The sequence below is a fragment of the Gadus chalcogrammus genome, unplaced genomic scaffold, assembly GCF_026213295.1.
Source record: "Gadus chalcogrammus isolate NIFS_2021 unplaced genomic scaffold, NIFS_Gcha_1.0 GACHA071, whole genome shotgun sequence".
Taxonomy (NCBI): Eukaryota; Metazoa; Chordata; class Actinopteri; order Gadiformes; family Gadidae; genus Gadus; species Gadus chalcogrammus.
In genome coordinates this window covers 10001-34639 of record NW_026613506.1, presented here as the reverse complement: position 1 = coordinate 34639, position 24639 = coordinate 10001, and the positions used below count along the sequence as shown (strand labels likewise).

Genomic DNA, 24639 nt, shown 5'->3' with positions numbered 1-24639 from the left:
TCATGATATTGTGGAAAAATATAATTTAGAAAAAACTGTCCCTTACATAAGTTCACATTCAAAGAACAGACAAACATTGTGCTCTAAAATATGAAAAGATGGTCCCCACTTGGATTGTACAACATGACAGAAGTCCCCTGTTAAATGGTATGGGGCGACCCTCACACTCCTGCTGCATGGATCCATTCATGAAGTGTGGAAAAGAATAAATGTAATCCTCATCAATAATCAATAATCATCTTTTAAGATATATTTAGAATGGTTAAAAAATTTGCAATTAATTGGCAATTTGCAAGTTAAATATGGACAATAATGCGATTAATCACGATAAAATATTTTAATTGATTGACAGCCCTAGTTAGCCCTGTTATGTATACGTTTTTTTTTCTCAGGACAAAATGTCTCTTATGAACTATGGAGGAACTGTGTAAAGGCTCTATGGCAAATTACTTATTTTGTACTATAGAGAAAGCAGTTAACAATTTTTTTCTACCCTAATGAATGCATAAATGCTGGAGTGTAAGTGTCGCTCCATACCATTTAACAGGGGACCAGTTTCATTTTGTACAGGCAAAGAGGGGACTTCTGTCATTCTGTACAATCCAAGTGGGGACCATCTTTTCTGTTTAACAGCACAAAGTTAAAAACAAAATTCAACACATCAAACTTTCTTTGATGGTCTGTATACTATTGTGCAGGTTCTGACATATGCTGCAGGTAACTCCATCAAAAAGACAGATGATAGCTTTAAGGCGGTTCAAGTGCAGGGAACAGCGATTGTTGATTGATTGAACCGTGATAAATTGACTGTTTATCAAGCACTCCTTCACACGACTGTTGTGAAGGAGTGTTTGAACGCCGCTGCCGAGACGTTATTTGAAGGTAAACAAAGGGATGAATTGTGTGAAAAAATAAAGCAAATCCCAATGTGAGCTGCAACGACAACCAGAAAATCCGAAATGTTATCAGATGACGCACTGTCACAGCTTCATGCGGCTGTTCAGAGTGCCCCATCCCAGCCATTGATGAGTCTTCAGATGTAACGGATAATGCCCAGCTTTTGGTTTATGTGCGATTGTTTCATCAAGACAAGAAAGATCTGTGAGGACCTGTTGGGTCTAACACCACTTGAGACACTGTTGTGCTTACTTGAAATGAAGGCCTAATGCTCTTTTTGTGTTTATTTGAAATGAAGGCCTGGTGTTCCTGTTCTGCTTACTTCACATGTAGGCCTTATGCACTTTTTATGTTTACTTGAATTGCAGGCCTAATGTACCTGTTTTGTTTACTTTAAATGTTAATATGCGTTACTTTGACTTAGTAGTTTTTCATGGTTAAAAGTAAGCTATTTGGAAATTGAAAATAAATACATCTGAAAATATAAGGTAATATGCCGTGTTGATTGTATTTGACAAAAGAAGGCTATTAGGACGTGGTAGGTTCGGACCTTACTTAGAAGGAATTTTTAGTAACTGGACCTTGTTCAATTTTAATTGAAGACCCCTGGCCTAGTGTGAGTGCAGGCCAGAGAACAATGGGGCCAGTTGAGCCAGTTAGGTGTGAAAACTGCCAACGGCGTTGGTGTGAGTGCACCCTAAGTAGCATAAAGTATGTAAATGCAACAACCCTCCCCCGTATCTCACTTCTCAGGGGCCACTCACACTAGGGCCGTTTGCCTGTTCCTTGCTGCAGGAAGATTCAGCAAGATTCCCCCCCTTCCCCCCTCCCCCCGCTGGCCCGTGGTCACACTGCTCCCAAAGGCCGTGGCCTGGGCACGATTGCTCCTTCATACATACGTCATCACGTCGTAATACGATAAATACGTCATCACCAAGCGTGGTGTCCAGCTGCGACTGAATGCTGTCGTCGGCCCAAATTTCAAGTAAACACTCGACTTCACTATCGCACCAACGTAAACCCACTCGTGAACCCCTTGCCGCCATTGTAATGATTGTTGTGGGGAAGAAGGGCATGGACCTATAAAGAAAGAAGAGTCTCGCAAGGACTACGTCATCCAGGTCACGTTGGTATGAACAAAGAAGAGCGCTTTTGGAATCTCAATTACGCATCATGCTTTAGCACGTCACTTTATAGACCTAAGGCCTATAGATAGACTGTAAAAGTAGTCAGGAATCGAATATTTCCCTCGTAGTTTAGTTCTGCTTGTATAACATGAGGCCGACTATTTCATAATTCTGTTGAATTGTTTAAGTTTTCAACAATATTTCGACATCGCAACAGACTGGCTGGGCTTATTATACGGAACATGCATTCAAATTTAGGCTACTACGAGATAATAACTACAATAGTCTACCGCAAATTCACGGTCATCCGAGGTCAGAAGGTTAACAGCCCTTTAACGCAAATCAGAGCAAGCATCAATATCAACATTTATTTTGCTGCATTTCAAAAACAAAGCCTTTCAGAAGCCTTTAACTTATCAGGCAAACTAACAATATCTTTAAGGGCAGAACATCAAAATAATAACTGGGTAGTTTTGCGCCAATAGGCAGGCTTAAAAGATTGCCAAACATGAAAATAGATAGGCTTGGGAAGAAGAGAGAGCATGAGAAGAAAATGTATTAATTCATTTACAGGAGTAATCGGCGGGGTTCGCTCTTGAAAATGTCAATGATTTCATCGAAGTCGAGAGTTACTGTAAGCTGTCTCTCAAATGTCAACAGACAGAGGGACTTAAGGCGAGTTGTAAGCATGGTGCTCCTATTTGCTGTTTTAATTCGGTTGACACTGGAAAAGACGCGTTCAACTAAACAGGATGTCATTGTGTGATCAGAGCTTGAAAGCATGGATATTCGGGAAAACGTCCTCATTGCATATGTCCATCACTTCAAGAATACTTTTGAGATGTTCTCCTCTTTTTTCCTTCTCTCTGAGTTGCACAAACACTGCGAGCTCCGACTCTGATATGGTTATCTAGCGCTTTCCTGTATCATTGAGAGAGTTCGCTTTAGTAGCCAAAGTGGTGTCATTTATATCGAGGATGGGGACATCAGGATTGCTGCAGTTGACATGAGCCCATAGGTGTCACTGTGGAATCGGTTGTTCAGTTCATTAAGCTGGCAGCCTATTAGCGTGTTGGAAATATAGCGCAGGTCACTGTCACTCCTCACTCTTGTCGATTTCCCCAACGTGCATGTGAAGATACTTCCCTCAAATCGGCCTGGGAGATTTCTTGAGCGGGATTGCAAACTGGGTACATCCCAGTTGTTGACATCATGATCCTCCATCATCTTATTTGTTGTTGCCAACATGTTTAAGAACGCACAGTCACCTGAGCGCATGTCTGTCGGTTCTTGTTTGAGGTTCTCGATCAAATCAATCGTGTCTGTCACTGATGCGGTGATGGACTCGAGGCTATTAGACGTGAAGTTAAAGGCTATATTGCCAATTCAAAAAAAGAACTTCACAAGGTCTGTCTTTTTACAATTACTATTCGTAGCGTTGATTAGCAGAGAAATAGTCTGCATAAGACGTTTACGTCGCTTAGCAACCGAATACGCTGGGGTTTATGAATACCTGACATGCGGAGTGATATCAGAGACGTGATTCAGAGGCAAAAACACTTCCCTTGAAGCTTTCATTCCACAGCATTGAAAAGAACCGTGCAATAAATTAAATATATAATATATATTATTTTATTTTTTATTTTTTTAAGAAAAGTTTTGGGTGGGCCTGTTGAACAGAGGGTGGGCCTGGGTCCGTCAGGCCCACCCATAACGCTGTGCCTGGTGTGAGTGCAGGCCAGAAAACAATGGGGCCAGTTGAGCAAGGTGTGAGTGCACCCTTAAGTAGCATAAAGTATGTAAATCCATTCCACATCCCCCCCTCCCTAAAAGCGATATATAATGTGGTGAAGAAATGGTATAGTAACAAAATCCTACTGTATCTCTATAGTTAAATTAGTATTTTATTATGATCAGAGCAATTTATTAGAATTCAAAAGAATAATCCCCCTAGTTTGATAGAATCTAGAATAAAACTGGAAGCCGACCTGTCTGCAGTTGCATTGCCAGAGGCAAGTTAGCAACCTTGAAACTCACTGTAGAAAGGCCTAACGACCATCGTCAACTCAGGTAACCATCCCCCATCACGATAAGAGAATGAGAGCAACAACCCTCCCCCGCTCTAAGTTTCTCACTTCTCAGAGGCAGCACTCACCACAATTTAAGCTTAAAGTTAGGATCTGTGAAGCGCATGGTTGCTGGTCACTCAACTGTTCTTAAAAATATGTAGAGAGACATGAATGATTATTTAGCCATCCTCTAGCTGACTGGTCCTTTGCCTTCTGGGTAGCCCTTTATTTAATACAGTTTCATACTTGACAATGGTTAAGCAATCCATTAAAGCTGAGCCCTAAGATTCTGTTACAAAAACATAGTAACATTGAGTATATATAGTTATTTCCTGTTTCATAAAAGCAGGAGTGTGAATGTCGCTCTGTGCTATCTAAGAAGGGACTTGTGTCATTTTGTAATAGCCAATATAAATATATCATAATAACAATCTAAATATATCATATTCTGATTGTTATTATCTCTTAAGAACTATCAATTTTGCTTATTTATTATTTTACTCATCCATGTTGGAGTGTGAATGTCACTCTCTGCTATCTAAGAGGGAACTTCTGTCATTATGCATCAGCCAACAGTGGACCCCTGTCATTCCATACAGTACAAGTGTGGACCATTTTCTGTGATGCAAATCAACAATTCAAATGCATTTCTTTAAAAATAGATTGGGGACTGAAGTACATTGTAAAATGGTAAATTAAGGCTAATTTGGGGATTGAACAATTTCAAAGATCTAGAGCCTTATATTGTATTTTAATTGTATTTGTTTATCATTTTTATTGATACAAATGAATAGATAGGTTTTTGTTAGACTATTCTGTTCCTAAAAACACACTAACAAATCAAGTTTGACAAATTATTATTACATTAGTTGAGATTACTATCTTCCCCTTACAGTATATATAGTTAATTCCTCTTTTCATAAAAGCAGGAGTATGAATGTCGCTCCATGCTATCTAAGAAGGGACTTGTGTCATTTTGTCCTAGCCAACAGTGGACCCCTGTCATTAGAAAAACTTATGTTATGCAAATCAACAGATAAAATGCATTCCTTTAACCGTAGACTAAGCACACAAGTTTGTAGTTGTAAAGAAATAAAAACCTTATTAAGTTTAGAAATTTGGGTTCATGACAAGCCACAATGACAACATTGTTGGGGCAACTTTACTTGCAAAATAACACAATATATATGTATACATATATATTTGAATATATATATATATATATATATCATATTTAGATTGTTATTACCTCTTAAGAACTATCCATTTAGCTTATTTATTTTTTTACTCATCCATGTTGGAGTGTGAATGTCACTCTCTGCTATCTAAGAGGGAACTTCTGTCATTATGCATCAGCCAACAGTGGACCCCTGTCATTCCATACAGTACAAGTGTGGACCATTTTCTGTGATGCAAATCAACAATTCAAATGCATTTCTTTAAAAATAGATTGGGGACTGGAGTACATTGTAAAAAGGTAAATTAAGGCTAATTTGGGGATTGAACAATTTCAAAGGTCTAGACCCTTATGTTGTATTTGTTTATCATTTTTATTGATACAAATTAATAGATAGGTTTTTTGTTAGACAATTCTATTCCTAAAAACACACTAACAAATCAAGTTTGAAAAATTATTATTACATGAGTTGAGATTACTATCTTTCCCTTACAGTATATATAGTTATTACCTCTTTTCATAAAAGAAGGAGTGTGCATGTCGCTCCATGCTATCTAAGAAGGGACTTGTGTCATTTTGTAATAGCCAACAGTGTCATCCAAATTAAATGTATTATTATTATTATTATTATTTATTAGTGGACCCCTGTCACTACATACAAAAAAAGTGTGGAACTTTTAAAGCTGAGCCTCTTTTGTTTGCATGTTTCAAGAGACTTTACTAAGTAGTCTGTTTAACAGCCGTCTACAGACGTGTGAACGACTGCAGGTCGTTCACACAATAGAGGAGTGTTTGAAGCGACGTGTGTGGATTGGTAGTTGAAAATCAACCTCTGGCCAGCAGAGGCGCTATAGAGTATGGACTAAACACTCACACACTTTCAGGTCCCCTCTTGGCAAAAGTTGTGAAAATGCGTCAAAATATTTTAGGCATGTTTTTAGGTTGATTTAAGGCATGACCAAAAGGGGACCTGAAAAATGTCCCCTCTTGGCTCGGAGGTCCCCTGTTGGTGAAGGTGTTACGACGCCGAAGTCCACTGTTGGATAGTTAGGCGAGTACACACACACACACACACACACACACACACACACACACACACACACACACACACACACACACACACAATACGTGCACGCACGCACGCACGCGGACTTGTTTGAAATAAAAACATTTTCAATTAAATTAAATTCCATACCATACAGAATAAGACTGGGCTATATTAAAAGTCACTAAAAGTCAGTATGACGGCATTAGTATTTAAGCTACAAAGAACTGCAGTATTGCCAGGATGACTAGTGGCTGCTACACTTACTGAGGGGCAGAGTGCTGGAGGAGGAGGAGGAGGAGGAGGAGGAGGAGGAGGAGGGGGAGGAGGAGGAGGAGGAGGAGGAGGAGGAGGGGGAGGAGGAGGAGAGGGGAGGAAGAGGAGGCGGAGGAGGAGGAGGAGAGAGGGGAGGAAGAGCACAGGCTGGGCAGTCCAGGGCCAGGCTGGGGGAGGAGGAGGATGATTACATGATGGGGGCTAGATCAGAATATGGAGGAGGATATCTGTGACCAGGGAGTGTAGTGTGGTGATGGAGGAGGAAGTCAGTCGCCTGCCGTAGCCTGGTGGGCCCGCCTGAGGGCTCTGTCATAAGCCTCATTGTTGAAAGGCCCTAAACCAGTGCTGAGATCCAGTAGGATCCCAGCATAGTGTTCTTTAGAGCAGTCAGGTTCTGCTTCATCCACTGCGTAGTGTTATCATTTATTTTATTTAGGACCGTGTCGTTTGGAGCAGCTGGCTTGATGAATGAAGTCAGGTGAGCTACCTTTTGAGCCATCCCTGTTGGAGGGGAGCCTCTTGTGGTTGATTCTTCAAGAATCTCTCTGTGATGAATAGCTTGTAATAATTTTAGGTGAACTTGTATTGAACTCAGATCTAAATTGCTTGTTGTGTTTCTTTCTACAGGGTTAACAGCTAGTAGAGGAGGCCTACGTGGTGTGGCGTGGCCTGAAGCCAACACTCTGAAGCCATTATGGTAAGAGTTATCCATGGTTTGATGGGAGTGCATTCATAAAGGAATAGAGAAAGGGCCACACTTGATAACTCAAAAGAGATGAGGGAGGGGGGGTAAGAAAGAGGGAGGGAGGGGGGGTAAGAAAGAGGGAGGGAGGGGGGTAAGATAGAGGGAGGGGGGTTTAGGAGGTAAAGAAAGAATTAAACAGAAGAGAGATTAAATGCAAAACAAACTATAATCGGGTTTAGTTATATATTGCCATTGGACACCAGATACTGAAAATAATAACCAGTAAAATCATTATGGTGGGAATAGGGGGAAATATAATACAAAGGGGGGTTGTAAATCATAAAATAAAAGTAATGAGACAGATACTGTAACAGAGGAGAAAAAATACTAATGTTCTTTGTCCCTTTGTGGAGAGGTAGGCTGTAGCAGTGGGAGGGTGAGGGTGAGGGGGAGGGTGAGGGTGAGGGTCAGGGTTAGGGGGAGGGTGATGGTGAGGCTGAGGGGGAGGGTGAGGGTGAGGGTGAGGGTCAGGGTGAGGGTGAGGGTTAGGGTGAGGGTGAGGGTGAGGGTCAGGGTCAGGGTGAGGGTCAGGGTGAGGGTGAGGGTTAGGGTGAGGGTGAGGGTTAGGGTGAGGGTGAGGGTCAGGGTGAGGGTGAGGGTGAGGGTGAGGGTCAGGGTGAGGGTGAGGGTTAGGGTGAGGGTGAGGGTCAGGGTGAGGGTCAGGGTGAGGGTCAGGGTGAGGGTCAGGGTGAGGGTGAGGGTGAGGGTGAGGGTGAGGGTGAGGGTCAGGGTGAGGGTGAGGGTGAGGGTCAGGGTGAGGGTCAGGGTCAGGGTGAGGGTGAGGGTCAGGGTGAGGGTGAGGGTGAGGGTGAGGGTGAGGGTGAGGGTGAGGGTCAGGGTCAGGGTCAGGGTGAGGGTGAGGGTGAGGGTCAGGGTGAGGGTCAGGGGGAGGGGGAGGGTGAGGGTGAGGGTGAGGGTGAGGGTGAGGGTCAGGGTGAGGGTGAGGGTGAGGGTCAGGGTGAGGGTGAGGGTGAGGGTGAGGGTGAGGGTTAGGGTTAGGGTTAGGACGCTAAGGACGGTCATTGGGACCCGACACACGTCAGCTCGTCTCAAAGTCGAGTGGTGGTCCTGGATGCGTTAGTGCTGACTTAATAGTCAAATTAATCAATGTGTGTGTGTGTGTGTGTGTGTGTGTGTGTGTGTGTGTGTGTGTGTGTGTGTGTGTGTGTGTGTGTGTGTGTGTGTGTGTGTGTGTGTGTGTGTGTGCGTGTCTGTGTTTAATCTGTTAACACCGAGGTCCACCAGGCCTCTCTGGTGCTCTTCTGTCCGTTCGGTTGCTTCACTTATTTCCACTTCAACTGTTGAGGTCCACCTGGTAACTAATGACGCCACCGCCTTTCTGAATTCCCATTGGTGGAGCGGGTCCGCCTCCTCCCTCCCCTCGAGTCCCGCCGGTTCAGACCTTCAGGAGACCAGACGACCCCCTCCACACTCAGCATGGGGGGGGGGACTGCTGCTGCTGCTGGGGCTCCTCTCCGGGGGGTCTGCAGGAAGGACCCCTCAGACCGTCTCGGTCTCAACTATATCTAGAACTAGAACTAGAACTATAGTGGTCCCGAAGCAGTGCTTGGTTTTGCTGTCTTTCCTTTTGAAGTGAAACTACGTTTGTGTACAATCTCAAACTCGAACAATTAATCCACAGGATGATTAATCATTCACTTGTTCTGATATTTAAACCGATCTCTCTCTCTCTCTCTTTCTCTCTCTCTATGTCTGTCGCTCTCCCTCCCCTTCCCCCCTCTCTCTCCCTATCCTCTCCTCTCCTCTCTCTTCTCTTCTGCGCCGTGAAAGAGAAACGCAATCCCAAATTACTTTTGCACTAAGCAGACTCCGATCGTCGGGTTTGTACATTTTTAGTCTCTTTATCGGGGAAACCACGGAGAACTGGATTTCAGTCAGGTCCAGGAGGAAGCGGAGGAACAAGTCCAGGTGTCCATTCTCACATTGAAAGGCCTTGTCCACAGCACTCTGGTAGAGGAGGAGTTTATCTTTCCTGAAGGATGGTGGTTCTTCTGAGAGCAGATTGACACCAGTATCGATGAAGGACAGAAAGACAAAAAGGGCAGCCAGAAACTCCTGGCTGAGATCCTGAAACTCTCTCTCTCTCTCTCTCTCTCTCTCTCTCTCTCTCTCTCTCTCTCTCTCTCTCTCTCTCTCTCTCTCTCTCTCTCTCTCTCCCTCTCTCTCTCTCTCTCTCTCTCTCTCTCTCTCTTTATATATCTATCTTTGCATCTCTATTTATGTATCTCTATCTATGTCTTTCTCTCTCTCTCTCTCTCTCTCTCTCTCTCTCTCTCTCTCTTTCTCTCTCTCTATCTTATGTGTACTTAAAGAAGCCTTTAAGTACATCTAAACAAAATCATGGAATAAATAAAGCAACGGCTTTTCAGTGTTGCACTATAAAGACAAGAGATAGCGATGGATAGAGGATATCTCTCAGATAGCACTAGTTATGCTACCATTACGTCTGCACATTATTACGTCTCCTATTGCACTCCTACCATCCCTGGAGAGGGACCCCTCTTCTGGGTTCCTTCTCCAGGTTCCCTGATATTAGGGGGGGTTTCCCTGCCCTTTGGGGGGCTAGGGTCAAGAAGCGGCCTGCGAAGCCCTTCAGATCTCTGGTCCAGGGCGTTCTAAACTGTTTGACCTGATGGGGATGTGGTGTTTCAAGGCTGCTCGGACGGCCGGGGAGTTTCCCCCACAGAGCCATCCCCCCAAATACAGACATGTTGCCATGGCTGAGAATATATTGTGAAATACACTCAATAATTATTCTGACGACATGGAAAAGAAACACAAAACTACGCACACACACACACACACACACACACACACACACACACACACAGACCACAGATAACAAGGGGTTATCAAAGGGTTTAGCGTCCTGTAGCTCTACGTATCTGGAGACGCAACGGTGCAAAGGAGGAAATGAAGATCTCAAGGTAAATAAGTTTCTTCATTACTATTACCATATAAGCCTGCAAGTCTGCAAGTATCCATCACAGCTTGCACAACAGCAAAGATGTCTGTTTGTGTGTGTGTTTGTGTGCGTGTATGTGTCAATATTAACTTTTTTATGAGGCCTTTTCCCTCGGATAAGTACATTAACCTTTTACTTGTCAAAGCACAAAAGTCACTTTTACGTGTAAAAATGTGTCATCTTACAATTCAAAAAATGTTTGCGAACGGAGAATGCGGAATTCAAAAGAACCAACAGTTAAAATCATTCACACCATGTCAACCACATCACTAAAACAGCCATATCCCTCCTCTCAATCACACGACCTCTGAGCAATGTTTAAATCCTCACTTCTTAGACTGATACTGCTGTTACTCAGACTAATGATGAAGTCATGATATACATCCAAACAGTGTCCCAAACATAGAAATGTTTTGGTAAGACTTTACAATAAGGTACGCAAAAACGTAGGTAAGTGGCGGTTACTCAGTAACTACTGAGGAGTTACTGGTAAACAGACTAGGGGATACTGTATTTGTTACTGAGTAACGAATGATGAACAACTGGGGCCCTAACTGGGGCCCTAAGTGACAGTTATTCAGTAACTACTGAGGAGTTATGAATCATTCTTTACTTATTCGTTCCTCAGTAACTACCCAATTTTTTGCGTACCTTGTTTTAAAGTGTTCCCACACACACACACGCACACATGCACACACACACACACACACACACACACACACACACACACACACACACACACACACACACACACACACACACACACACACACACACACACACACACACACACACACACACACACACACACACACACACACACACACACACACACACAGGAGTGAATGATTGAAGTTCAACATAAACGTGGTTTGCGTGGATGTTAGTTCCCTGTGAGCAGAAGAGATAGGCTTCACAGAAATGATACGAATCAGAGTTAACATCAAGTACTGGAACAACCCGTACTGCTTTTAGACCATACACACAATGGCCCTCATTTATCAAACGAACGTAGAAATGAGCGCAAATCTGAACGCATGATTCATCTTACGATAGGACCCACGTGAGATTTACGAAACCTTCGTATCACACCAATCCCAGCGTACGAAGGATCTTGCGTTGATAAATACGGCGGCTGAGATCGATCGTAATGAACGTGACACGCCCATATAAAAGCACGTCTTCAGAAGTCTCGCCCCCAACTTTTACGACATGGAGAAACGTCCAACGGTAAAATAGAGGAATTTTTCCGAGACCCAAATGGAGACGCTCGGGTCACTGGTGGATGCGAACCGTCTGGTTTTATTTGGCAGCCTAAAAGCTGGCAATAAAGGCCAGCAAAAGAATGCTATATGGAAGGAAATAACTGTTGCAGTGAATATTGTTTCCAATGTTCGTCGGGCTACGGAAGAGGTTTGTTAATTAAATTAATTAAATAATAAATTAAATGTACAACTTCTGTTATCCAGCTTAAAACATTTCACATATATGCTATTGTTTGCATTCCGTTAAAGTTATTTAATTCCGAATAAGGTGAAGAAAAAATGGTCCGACATGAAGCTCATCACCAAAAAACGTGTTGCGGCTGTGAAGCCGGCCAAGCAAGAAACGGGAGGAGGCCGGTGCAGTGCGACTGCAGCGTAACTCACCGAGATGACTCTGACCATGTAGTGCGCCCTGATGTAGACGATGCCCAACGTTGCTATTTTGGAAAATAAAAGAATCGTGCGTGCCCCCAGGCCATCGGGCTACCATGTTCAGGATTGACATTCTGGCATCGCAAATAATCTGAACATTAACCGAATGGTAGCTTTTGCGGTTGATGTACGGGTAATCATTAATAGATGGTGGCTTCATACGCACATGGGTACAATCAACCGCACCAATCACATTTGGAAACCTAGCAATAGCATAAAAATCCCGTTTGATTCCAGTTTGCTGATCGTTAGTGTATGGGAATTTAATATAACGTTCAGAGATGGACAGTATAGCTGCCAAAACTGCTGGCATGGTTCGGCTAATACTTGGCTGGGAAATACCAGACCTGTCCCCGATCTCCCGCTGAAAGGTCCCGGTGGCCAAAAACCCCAAGGTAGAGCACACCTGCACTGGCACAGGTATTGCGTTTGATCGCCTAGTTTCTCGCCTTAACTGTGGCTCCAAATCATTGCATAGCTCCATCAGGAGATGCCTTGGGAGACGAAAACGACTCAAGAGCCATTCATCGCTCTCCATAAAAAAATCGGCGCGGTCTCGAAAAACTCTCTCTCGTCTTAGACGTGCGTTGAGGTCCTCTAACAGAGCCAGATCTGCCATCGCTGCGACTCGACCACCTATTTGGCAAAGCTCCTGTTTATATAGACAGCTGAATAAACATTTCACCTGTCACATTCTAATTATTTTCATAGCAATACTGTTTTTAATTAGGGCTGACTTGATTGTAATTGTTTGAACGGCTGGGCTAATTCCAATTTATTTAGTAATTAATACAGATGTGCAACATGGGCTACTTGTGCTGCACTATTCATCAGTGAAACACCCGTGTGTTGCGCCAAAAAAACTTGCGTACACGAGCTCAGACCTGACGTGAGATTTCATCGCAGCCTGCGCTCACGTTCAAATTGATAAATGCCAAGCTCAACGTTGAAATGAGCGTAGATCCATTTTACGCACGTTTTCTGTCGTACGCTCGTTTGATAAATGAGGGCCAATGTCTCTCTCTCTCAGACTCACTCACTCAATGACAAAGTTGTGATAGAAAAGTTGAAAAGCTGTCTGCTATATGTTTTATCTTTATATTCAATTTAAAAAATATCTTGTGGTTTGTGTGTGTTTGTGTTTGCATGCGTCCGTGAGTCAAATGAAGACATCTGATACAAGTAGAGGAAAAACGCTGTCACTTCATGATTGGTCAGAATTAAAACATGTGACGTGTTTTTTCAGATGATATAGCAGAGCTGACTCCTGAGAGCAGACGTATTGGAAGCTGTCAGGGAGGAACCCTGGTAACCATCTCTGAACTGGACCCTGGACTCTCTGAGGAACCTGAGGACATGTCTATGGACCGGGAGGAGACCGGGAAGAGAAGATTTGGTAGGTGCCCTTTTGAGAGGATTTAAAATAAATAATTCAGTAAAAGAAAAGTGTTTTCAACTGCATACATTTAAAATGTACTTTTAGAAAACCTTTTTAGCCAAAGGGTCCGACCTGATGAACCAGTGACCGTATATATTTATTCTAAATAAAGATGTGTGCGTTTGAGACAAAAAGCTCACGTTAACCTAACTTGACTTGTGATTATGCCCATGAGTAACGGACTATTGATAGGCATCTCAAGTATACGTGGAACAGAGTGCAGAGTAACTTTAGGGAGCAGAACACAAGTTTAGTTTTCTCAAGACTTATTATTAATGGTAGTGCCACGTGACATTAGAGTGACAATGGTTAATTTAATCAAGAATTCTGTGTTTTAATAATGGCTTCTCATTTAACTGAAGTGATATCAGGTGTACTTATGAATTTAACATAATTCTATAAAATTTGTCATTAATATGAACATATCTTAGATTATCCCACAATACATGTCCTTGTGTTTTCTGCGTGGGCCGATGTGAAAGACCCTGGCAACACGCAGGCCACATGTTGTCCCCCCTCCATTACTGTTTGTATACGTATGTAATTCTGTGTGCATTACTGTATAACTATGTGCTTGTATGTGTCAATAATGAGGGAATAATTACATGTATGCTAGAGACCAGTACGTGCTCTGCTTAAGTGTGTTCTAAACACGAGAGCCACAGTACCAGTCATCACTTACTGAGGTGTTCTCAGTAGAGGTCTTCAGGTGTTTCTTCAAGACGGGGAGGGATTCTGGAGACCGTAGGGAGTCTGGACTGTGAATGACAGCCACGCTGTATGAATATATCAGTGTGTACATTACTCTGTGTGTCCGTGTGCGTGTGCTTGAGTGCGTTCGTGAGTCTGTGTGCAGTAGAAGAAAAACATTTCCTTACACTGATGATATCTGAGTGCAAGCTGATAATTGGTCAGAATGAAAACAAGTGACGTTGTTTTTTCAGCTGGTAGAGCAAAGAAGAAGGCTAAGTCCAGACGCCGTGGAAGCCGTCAGAGAGTAACAAAGGTCACGATCTCTGAACCGGAGCCTGGACTCTCTGAGGAACCTGAGGACACGTCTTTGGACCGGGAGGAGACCAGGAAGAGAAGATTTGGTAGGTGCCCCTTTATAGAGAATTTAAAAGAAATAATCCAGTCCAAAACAATGATCCAAAAAAGTATGATTTCCTCCAAATACATTTAAGGTTTTTTTAGCCGAAGTGACCGTGTGTGTGTGTGTGTGTGTGTGTGTGTGTGTGTGTGTGTGTGTGTGTGTGTGTGTGTGTGTGTGTGTGTGTGTGTGCGTGTGTGTGTGTGTGTGTGTGTCCTACTCCTGAACAGCTCTATGGTTTCACATCACTGTCATTGTGAGCATCGGACTGCTGAGTATTCTCCTCATCTCCCTGCGCTTCAGTGAGTCTAAATCCTATCCTCCTGAATAGAATTACAATACAGTAATCATATCATTGATTGTATTAATAGCAATGATAATGTTAAATATTGTTTTTGTTAGATTTAGTGATAATAATAGGGTTACCACACATACACCGCATGCACACCCATAAACACAGCATACACACACACAAACAATCCACACATACGTGCACGAACACACACGCACATGCACACACACTGCACACACGGGCGTGCTGATGCTGGCGTTTCAAGACAAATGCAGCGCAGGACACCGCCTACACACACACCACACACACATGCACACACACACGCACACACATGCACGTGCATACACACACTGCACACACGTGGATGCAGATGTTTCAAAACAACGGCAAGATTGAGATAACAGCCCCGCCGTCGACACACTCTCCCACCTGAGCCTTATGTCCATCAAATACACTTTTTTGCAAAACCTTATTTTTCTTTAAACATTCTCCATCTCCTTGAGCCTCCAGAAATGTCTTGTGATATTGAAATCCCCCCTCCCCCCTGCCGACTGTATTAGCTGTTTTATTTTTCTTATGTTTTATGTGTAGGCTATGTGTGACTGTAGGCTACTGCTGCTTGTCTTGGCCAGATCACTTGAAGAGATGTTTAATCTCAATGACGCATTCTTCTGTTAAGAAAAAAAAAACATCTCTCACGTCAGGTAGCCACAATCTGTAATCTAGCCCTCACACCCCCCCCCCCCCCCCTCACCCTCCCCCCCCCCCACACAAGCCTGTGCTTTAGTTCACGAAAGTTAGGTAGGTTGCTGCCTTAGCTGTTGTAACATGAACACATTTTTCAGCTGTTTGTTATTATTATTTCCAACTAACCAATAGTAGTTGCCATGCATTTTTTTTTGTATCAATGCACTTTGAGCCCTGAATAACAGTAAAAGCTATTGAATGATTGATTTGCATGCATAGTCTACTACACTTTCCATTAAACAAATCCCCCAACAGTTAGCTGAACATTATATGGTCGCATCCTTCCACTCCCTGTTTTCTTACCCTGTTTAAACAAGAAATCAACTGCATTTGTCCCAGTGTTTGTGCTATGGGAAATTAAAGGTCCCATGGCATGCTACTTCATGGATGCTTTAATATAGGTATTAGTGGGCCCCAAACACAGTATTTGAAGATGTTCCTGAAATTCAGCCGTGGTGCAGAATTACAGCCACTACGGGCAGTCGCACATTGAGCTTTCCCCAAATGTGCCGTTTCTGTGTCAGTAGCTTTAATGCAAATGAGGAGGAGAGAGGCGGGTCAAGAAGGAGGGTGGGGGTGTGGCCCTGAGCAGCTTGAGGCCAAGGTACCATGCGCTCTGCTTACAGTGGATGTATCGCAATGACGAAGCATACAACAATCAATCCCTTTCTCCTCAATGTCATGGTTCATGTACTTCAGGGAGTCAAAGCCAAAGTTCCTTTCCCCCAATTCCTTCTCAACCATGGCGGAGATAACCCCAACTACAGTCTGGTTGTGGAATTACTAGGGACGTCAAAGAACCGACGTTTTATGCGCCATAGCATCAAAGCAGAACGGTTATCCAAACTACAAAGCACCACACATGTGGCGCTCGCATGGTCGTAGCTCATTGTCCGATTGGCAGGCCGAATTTTCTGGGCGGGCCAGTCAGAGAAAGGGGAGGTAACTTGGCCCCTTATGACGCCCATATGGGGCCACATTACAAATCAGCGCCCCTTAGCTTCCATTTTTTTTAGAGGCGAGCAGGATACCTAGTGCTCGTTTTACACCGAACGCAAGTTTTAGCCACTGGGAGACGATAGGCAGGCTAGGGGAACTCATATTAATGTTAGAAAACCTCATAAAGGGAGATTTTCATGCCATGGGACCTTTAAGCAATAAAATACACTCTCCTTCTCCAGTATCGTTCGCGACACCCTTCTTCTTCGTCTTTTCTTGAATTTGTCTCTAACTCATGCTCTAATCTTTCATTGATCGATTCTTCGGATGTTGTGAATGCAACAGAATATATATGATGCATCGTTGCAGTAACATTTAAGATGATGGCGATGAGTTCTGCCCGTTCTGCCTCCGTGCTGTCTGCGGTCAAACCAAAACAAACTACAGTGTCAGCGGCCGCACTTATCCCGCCTCTTGCGAACTTCGACCATGCGTCCAATCCCGCCCTTTGCAAGCCCACCCCCCTAGATTCTGCTGATGTCTGAACGACATCGATGCCCGCAGATAAAGCATCAAGTGTGAAAAACCCTCAGGGTCGAATCTTCTGATATACAAATACGGCAAACTTAAAAATATTATGCTTGCTTCATGAAGTTAGGAGAAAATTGTTATGCTTGCTTCGTTACGTTATAGGTGAACCAATATATTATACGTTGTAACATTATAGGCAATTCTTTTTTTTAATATTTAATTATATTACATTATGCGCTCAGAAATTAAATAGAATATCGACAGTAACATTTAAGATGATGGCGATGAGTTCTACCCGTTCTGCCTCCGTGCTGAACGGGCAGTTTCATATTATTAGCTATGGGTTTAAAAACTACTAGAGGTTGAGCGCAGGCAACGCACACACGGACACTCTAGTCTTACTTCTATATAATAGCAGGCCTGTCGCACCAGTTACTCAAGTTGTTCAGTGTGCACGTGCCAAGCAGCCTGCAGCTCTCACACACACACAGCACACGCAAACGCATACATACACCGCAAGCACGCACATACACACCGCATCCACACACACCGAACAAACACACCACACACATACGCAGCTGTGCACAAACATACACGGAATCACACACACACGCACGCACACACACCACTAGCCAATACAAAGGCAGCGACACACTCGCCCAGGTAAGAGGTTATGTTTTAACCGTAACGGCTCCGCCATCGACACACGCGCAGGTAAGAACAAACACGCACGCACACACACCGCAGCGACACTCGCCCAGGTAACACGTTATGTTTTCAAACATAACGGCTCCGTCATCGACACACGCGCCCAGGTAAGACCACACACGCACACACCGCGACTCGCCCAGGTTAGACGTTATTTTTTTAAACATCTTACTGCTATAGAATAGCAGGCCTGTCGCACAGGTGAAGGTGCGTCCACACCAAACGCGAAGGGGCGACATGACTCCATACAAATTCAACGTAGAGACTCGATCAAAGGCCGGGCCTTTGATCAAGCGTTTGTGTTCTTTTTGTCTCATTGCTTTATTGGGCTAATCTGAGGAGAAATCTATGCCATAAACAGAAATATTATAGGCCTTTATTACACGGGTCTTCTCAATGCCGTGGAACGCTCCGTTCACTTGCATGGGTATTAGTCCGGTAACTTGTCAACCCCAGCGGCAGACTATTTCACTGCTGATCAACACTACGAATGCTGGTAACGAATAAATTGTGAAAAGACACACCATGTGAAGTTATTTTCCAAATAAGATTTGAAAAACTTTGGAAGTTTATTTAGAACACTATTTACATGGTTTCGGAGTAGAACACTTTGACATTTGAATACAGTTCAGCGAGAAAGGCGACGAAGAATAAGAAGGGGGCGTTCCAGTCTGCGTGAAGGGGAACCCCCACCACACGAGAACGCCCATTTGTGTCTGCAGTGGGATGATCATAGATATATATAGAACACTAGATACGTCACGGCAATGTTGAGCTCCGGTCGGCTGACGGCCACCGCGGCGGCCATCTTGAATGGGTCAACCCGCTGTCTAGTGCATTACACCATATGGAAAATTCATACAAAGATGTAGCAAATTTGAGCGGTGATGGCTCAGTGGATGACACTAAAAACATCATAGTTGATATTCCATGTTTGATTTTAAGATTTTTTTTTTTCCTCTATGTTATACAAGAAACACACTTTTTAACACATGACATTTATATGTTAAAAAGTGTGTATATATATATATATGTATATGTGTGTGTATATACACATATATATATACACACATATATGTATATATGTAACTATATATATATAGTTATATATAACTATATATAATTATAAAGTGATTCCCTCTGATCTGGTTTGTACTGAACGACGGTGTACACACTTGAAAGCAGCACAATGAACTGGCATTGTTTTTTTTTGAGAAATGAGCTGTGAACATATATATCTATGGCTGTCTGACAGTCTGAGAATACCTACTCAAGACCCACACAAGATGGCGGCTCCGTGTGCCGCGGCTGAGAGGGGCGTGGCGTATCTAGTGTTCTATATATATCTATGGGGATGATATTGAAATATTTGAACTTCACCGCGACATTCGTGTGATGACAGCCAATCAGCATTCAACGGCTACTGAGTGACATAACGTAACAGCCAATCAGCTTTCAACAGCGTGGCCACTGAGGGACGTAACGTAACAGCCAATCAGCGTTCAACAGCGTGGCCACTGAGTGACGTAACGTAACAGCCAATCAGCTTTCAACCGGCCAACCGTTCCCTGCAGTGCCGACCGGGTGAACCGCAGCATGGAGGAGAAGGGATTGTTGCCGTTTGCACTCCCGGAGCTCTATCTATAATAGTATATAATATGATATAAATGTAATGTATAATATTACGGCCAGAAGCTGTGTGAGCCTCCGGACGGCCGTAGCGCGTCGGGATTGGGCTTCGAGGGGTTTGTTTACCGGCGTTGCTAGGGTTACCGGTCCTGTGTGTTCCAACGGTTTATTAGCGGTGGTATCTAATAAATCGCTGTCTAATCAATACTTCATTCACTGCCTCTTCCATGGTCATTACGATATTATGGACCGACTGCGTCTGGTTCTCCGCCGTCCCTCCCTCTTCCACAACAGGTAAAGACATGCTACGGTGGTTATCTCGGCCGTGGTTCACAATGAATTGGCATGAAGCTCCGTTGGCGGGCAAAAGATGCTTGCTTCATAACGTAGAGAGGAAATTATTATGCTTGCTTCATTACGTTATAGCTGAACCTAAATGTTATACGTTGTAACATTATAGGTAAAATGTAATTATATTATGTGCTCATAAATGTGTTACATTATCGACTGGGGTTTCCACATTATAGCTATGGGTTTAATTACAACTAGAGGCTGAGCGTGCAATGCGCGCGCTCAACCTGTAATAATAGCAATGATAATGATCATTATTGTATTTGTTAGAATTTGTGTTGGGCCAACTAATATGAATAATTGTAACAATAGCAACGATAATGATATTGATAACTGTAGTTATTGCTATTTTAATTAGTATTAATATTATTAATACTAATAATATTAATTATTAGTATTAATAATTATGGACTTTGTGTTTGCTTGGCTGTGGGTCCTGTGATGCTTAGTGACAATGTCGTTCTGTTTTAGAGCTCATATCTTCTGTATTCCTCTGTCCTGTCCTAGACTCACCGTCACCCTGGATAGAGGGGAGAGAGCACTTACTGGATGAACTCGGTGAGGGTTTTATCCAAGTTATTAAATCAATCGCGTCATTAACATTCATTTCAAAAACACCTGCTGCTTCTGTGATTCATATTGTGGTCTACTTAGGTCAGGTTTCTATTGTCGTCTATTAAGGTCATGCTTCTATGTGGTCTGTTAAGGTCAGGTCTCAGGGTTGTGTGTCCGTAACGAAGACCGTAAGATAAGCAGTTCTCTGTTTGTTCAGGATGTTCTTTTACATTCAACAGATGAATTGACGCTTCAGGGCTGGATGCTTCACGACAAGAGTCTCTACCGTGTTTCTACTACTAAGAAGGGCTGGAGGGCCAGTAGAGAAGACTGTCAGAAGAGAAAGGCAGACCTGGTGGTCATCAACAGCAGAGAAGAACTGGTGTGTGTGTGTGTGTGTGTGTGTGTGTGTGTGTGTGTGTGTGTGTGTGTGTGTGTGTGTGTGTGTGTGTGTGTGTGTGTGTGTGTGTGTGTGTGTGTGTGTGTGTGTGTGTGTGTGTGTGTGTGTGTACTTTGTGGTCATGATAACATATGCTTTTACTATTAGAACCAGGTTTCCAGGTTGGTCAGCAGATTGGTGGGTTCTTCCTGGATTGGACTGAGTGATCGAGAGAAAGAGGGGACCCACAAGTGGGTGGATGGTACCCCCATGACCTCAAGGTAAGGCTGAAGACTCTGTTCAGCAGCATCTCTTCTCTGAAAGTGACAGACTGACCTCCACTGTCTCCTCCTCGTGGTTCTCAGTTGGAGACACGTTAAACCACGCGATGACGGCGGAGCAAGAGACTGCGTCGTAGCAGGGGAGGACGGCTGGTCTGAAGAACCGTGTAACAGACTGCACCACTGGATCTGTGAGAAGGTCCTAGACCTGGATCATCTGGAGGCTGAGCGGAACAAAGAGGGTCCGTAGACTTTGTTTGTGTTCATGAGTGGAGAACGGTTCCTCCTTTCTGTTCTCTGTGCCGTAGATACAGTAAATACACTCTTTAAGAGTTGAAAGGTTGTTGGATGTGTTTAGGTCTACAAAGGTCAGGTTTATATTGTGGTCTACTGAGGTCAGGTTTCTATTGTGGTCTAGTGAGGTCAGATCACAAGGTTCAACCCTTTCTGGGTTCACCTGCACTAGTTTCTATTGGAGCTGCTGAACGGTTTGGCGTTCTTCTCTTCAAGCTCCGCCCCTGACCCGTTAATCTCTTTGTGGAGTGACTTCCCCTCCCTGGGTAATCTTTGTAGACACTGCTGTGATACTCAATCATGTATGAAAAGGCAGGCCAGAATACTGGGTGTGAATCCCCTGGGTCGCCCTCTAGTGGACAGGTGTCAGGAGAGAGTGAAGGCAGTGTCTGACGCTGCATCTCTAGATCCGTGTTGTAGACGTTCACTCCTCTCCTCCTGGTTTCTTCAGGTTCAGTGATGCTCACGGAGGAGGAGGAGGAGGCCCCCAGCATCACAGAGTTCCACTCCTCTACCCACGTGTTGCCCGTGGGCCAAACGGCCCGCTACACCTGCCACGCCGGCGGCACGCCGGAGCCCACAGTAGAGTGGCTCCACAACGGCAGGCCCCTGGAGAGGGACGGCAGAGACGACCAATCAGAGGCCTGGGTGGAGAGGGGCTTCCTCTTCGTCAGAGGTGGGAGGTACGGCGTGAACACGGTCTGCTGCATGGCGAGCAACAGCGCTGGCACGGCCAATCACAGCGCTGAGCTGCTTGTCTTTGGTAAGTCCTGGATCCAAGGAGAGATGTTTGTTGTTGATGTAGCAATAGTGTAACTATCATCACATGACCCCCCCCCCCCCCCACACATGTCATGTTCAGGAGAACAGTACTAGTGATGAATGAGTGTATTCATAACACTGTTGTTGATGTTTTCATAACATTGTTGTTGATGTTTTCATAATATTGTTGTTGATGTGTTCATAACGTTATTGCTGAGGTGTGTGTATCTATGTATGTGTACATATCAGGGTTTTTTCTAGAAAAAATTCACAAGGGGGAAAACATCAATGGCGAGGGAGCAAAGCGACCGAGCGGGGGGGAAGGTGTCCACAGGACAGGGCGTTATCAGCAGGGTTATCAGCAGGGCGGTGCGGAGCTTTTGAAAATTTGAGGTAGAAATGGATCATTCTGAGGCTTGTGAAGGACCAGTATGTTGACTCGTATAGTAAGGCCAAATTACTCAAAATGGCTAAGTTACCATAGATGCAGAACATTACATACAGTAATGTATATAGAAAAAAAAACACGTACTTCGGGAACCTGCTGGAAGAACACTTTATCTTTATTATTTAAATTTCTTCTCAGACACTCTCAGATTCACTGAACTGATAAATTTGGTTCGGGAGAAGAGATAAAAGCCCGCCTACACTGTAAACTGATTGGTTGACTTACCGATCCAGGCCAATCAGGAGGCGCCTGAGGCTCACGTGCACACTGCCTCATGCACAGTTTCTAGATCCCTCTCTGTTGTGCTGCGCGCTCGCTACACAGATGCGAACGGGGTTAGGAGCACGTCTGTCTCCTGTGCGCGGTCTTGCTCGCTCGCTCTCCATTCCGGGAGATTTTAAGTAATTTAAAATTTTCGACAAGGAGGCGCTGGGTTGAAACATTAAAACATTTCCCGGTTTAGATTAACCCCTGACATATGTACATGTATGTATGTGTTCATATCTATGTATATGTACACAGAGCGCAGGAGAACAGTGCTAGTGATGATGATGATGATGAGGATGAAGAGCGGTTCAGCAGCTCATCATGTCTGGTTCTCCCTCAGATGCCTGTGACCTCACACTGGACCCCAACACGGCCTACAGAGACCTCTCTCTGTCTGAGGACAACAGGAAGGTGACGGCGGTTGGAGAGGACCAGTCGTATCCGGATCACCCAGACAGATTTGACACCTATCTCCAGGTGTTGGGTAGAGAGGCTCTGACTGGCCGCTGTTACTGGGAGGTAGAGTGGGAAGGAGTGGTTGATATAGGAGTGACATACAGAGGAATCACAAGGAGAGGACGGGGTGATGACAGCAGGCTTGGAGGGAACAACAAGTCCTGGGTTCTTTATTGTTATGATGGTCGTTACTCTGCCCGGTACAACGGTACAGAGACAGACCTCCCTCTCCGCCCCGCTGGCTCCACCAGAGTAGGAGTGTATCTGGACCGGCCTGCTGGCTCTCTGTCCTTCTACAGAGTGTCCCCAGGTGGAGGAGGGTCCTCAGACACACTGACACACCTCCACACCTTCTGGTCCTCCTTCACCCAGGAGGACCTCCTCCCGGGGGTGGTGGTATGGGGGTGGGGGGTCCTCAGCCTCTCTGTGTCGGTTGTAGAAACAAAAGGGACCTCCTGACTGAGCATGGCCCCTGCACACACACCTCCTCCCGGGGGTGGGGGTAGACTGGGAGGGGGGGGGGGTCAGCCTCTCTGTGTCGGTTGTAGAAAAAAAGGACCTCCTCCTCTGGGCTCTGTCATCAGCGGTATTTACGTGGCCCCTGCGCGTAAATACACACACACACACACACACACACACACACACACACACACACACACACACACACACACACACACACACACACACACACACACACAAGAAGGGTGCTGAGGGGGGTCGGCGGGGCCGCTCCCTCTCTGTGTCCCTCTCTCTCTCTCTCTCTCTCCTCTCTCTCCTCTCTCATCTGTCTCTCTCTCCGTCTCTCTCTCTCTCTCTCTCTCTCTCTGTCTCTCTCTCTCTCTGTCTCTCTCTGTCTCTCTCTCTCTCTCTGTGTCTCTCTCTCTCTCTCTCTCTCTCTCTCTCTCTCTCTCTCTCTCTCTCTCTCTCTCTCTCTCTCCCTCTCTCTCTCTCTCTCTCTCTCTCTCTCTCTCTCTCTCTCTCTCTCTCTCTCTCTCTCTCTCTCTCTCTCTCTCTCTCTCTCTCTCTCTCTCTCTCTCTCTCTCTCTCTCTCTCTCTCTCTCTCTCATTCTCTCTCTCATTCTCATTCTCTCTCTCTCTCTCTCTCTCTCTCTCTCTCTCTCTCTCTCTCTCTCTCTCTCTCTCTCTTCTTTGAAGTATAGCATGATAAACCATGAAAAGGCTTAAGATCTCTCTTGAATTGTACATAAAATACCTATTGATGGTCAATGTTTGTATAATTTCAGACGGCACCAATTTTGGTCTTAAGGGCTCTGATATCATTTTTATCATAATCCTGATTTACAACCTGATTTAAAGCAGATTTTATATTTTATTCATAATAACCAAGAGGTTTATGGCATAGTGTTGCATGTTGTGGATTACTTAAGACTGAATTTTGATTTTTCGGAACCAAACGGCCGCAGAACATGTTCAGTTATTAAAGATACGTGCTC

General features: G+C 44.3%; 1 protein-coding gene across 2 annotated transcripts; it reads left to right on the top strand.

Annotated features, from left to right (window-relative positions):
- The first annotated feature begins 13057 nt into the window (after positions 1-13057).
- Positions 13058-22084, top strand: LOC130378329 (killer cell lectin-like receptor subfamily B member 1B allele A). Of its 2 annotated transcripts, XM_056585116.1 has the most exons (8): positions 13058-13414; positions 14401-14550; positions 14777-14848; positions 20251-20301; positions 20538-20680; positions 20846-20958; positions 21043-21200; positions 21704-22084. In XM_056585116.1, the coding sequence occupies exons 1-8, from the start codon at positions 13375-13377 to the stop codon at positions 22066-22068; spliced, it is 1092 nt and encodes a 363-aa protein (XP_056441091.1). In that variant the 5' UTR covers positions 13058-13374; the 3' UTR covers positions 22069-22084. The 2 variants fall into 2 exon arrangements, with proteins under 2 accessions (XP_056441091.1, XP_056441092.1); XM_056585117.1 differs by lacking the exons at positions 13058-13414; positions 14401-14550; positions 14777-14848 and adding an exon at positions 15618-19686.
- Positions 22085-24639: the final 2555 nt, after the last annotated feature.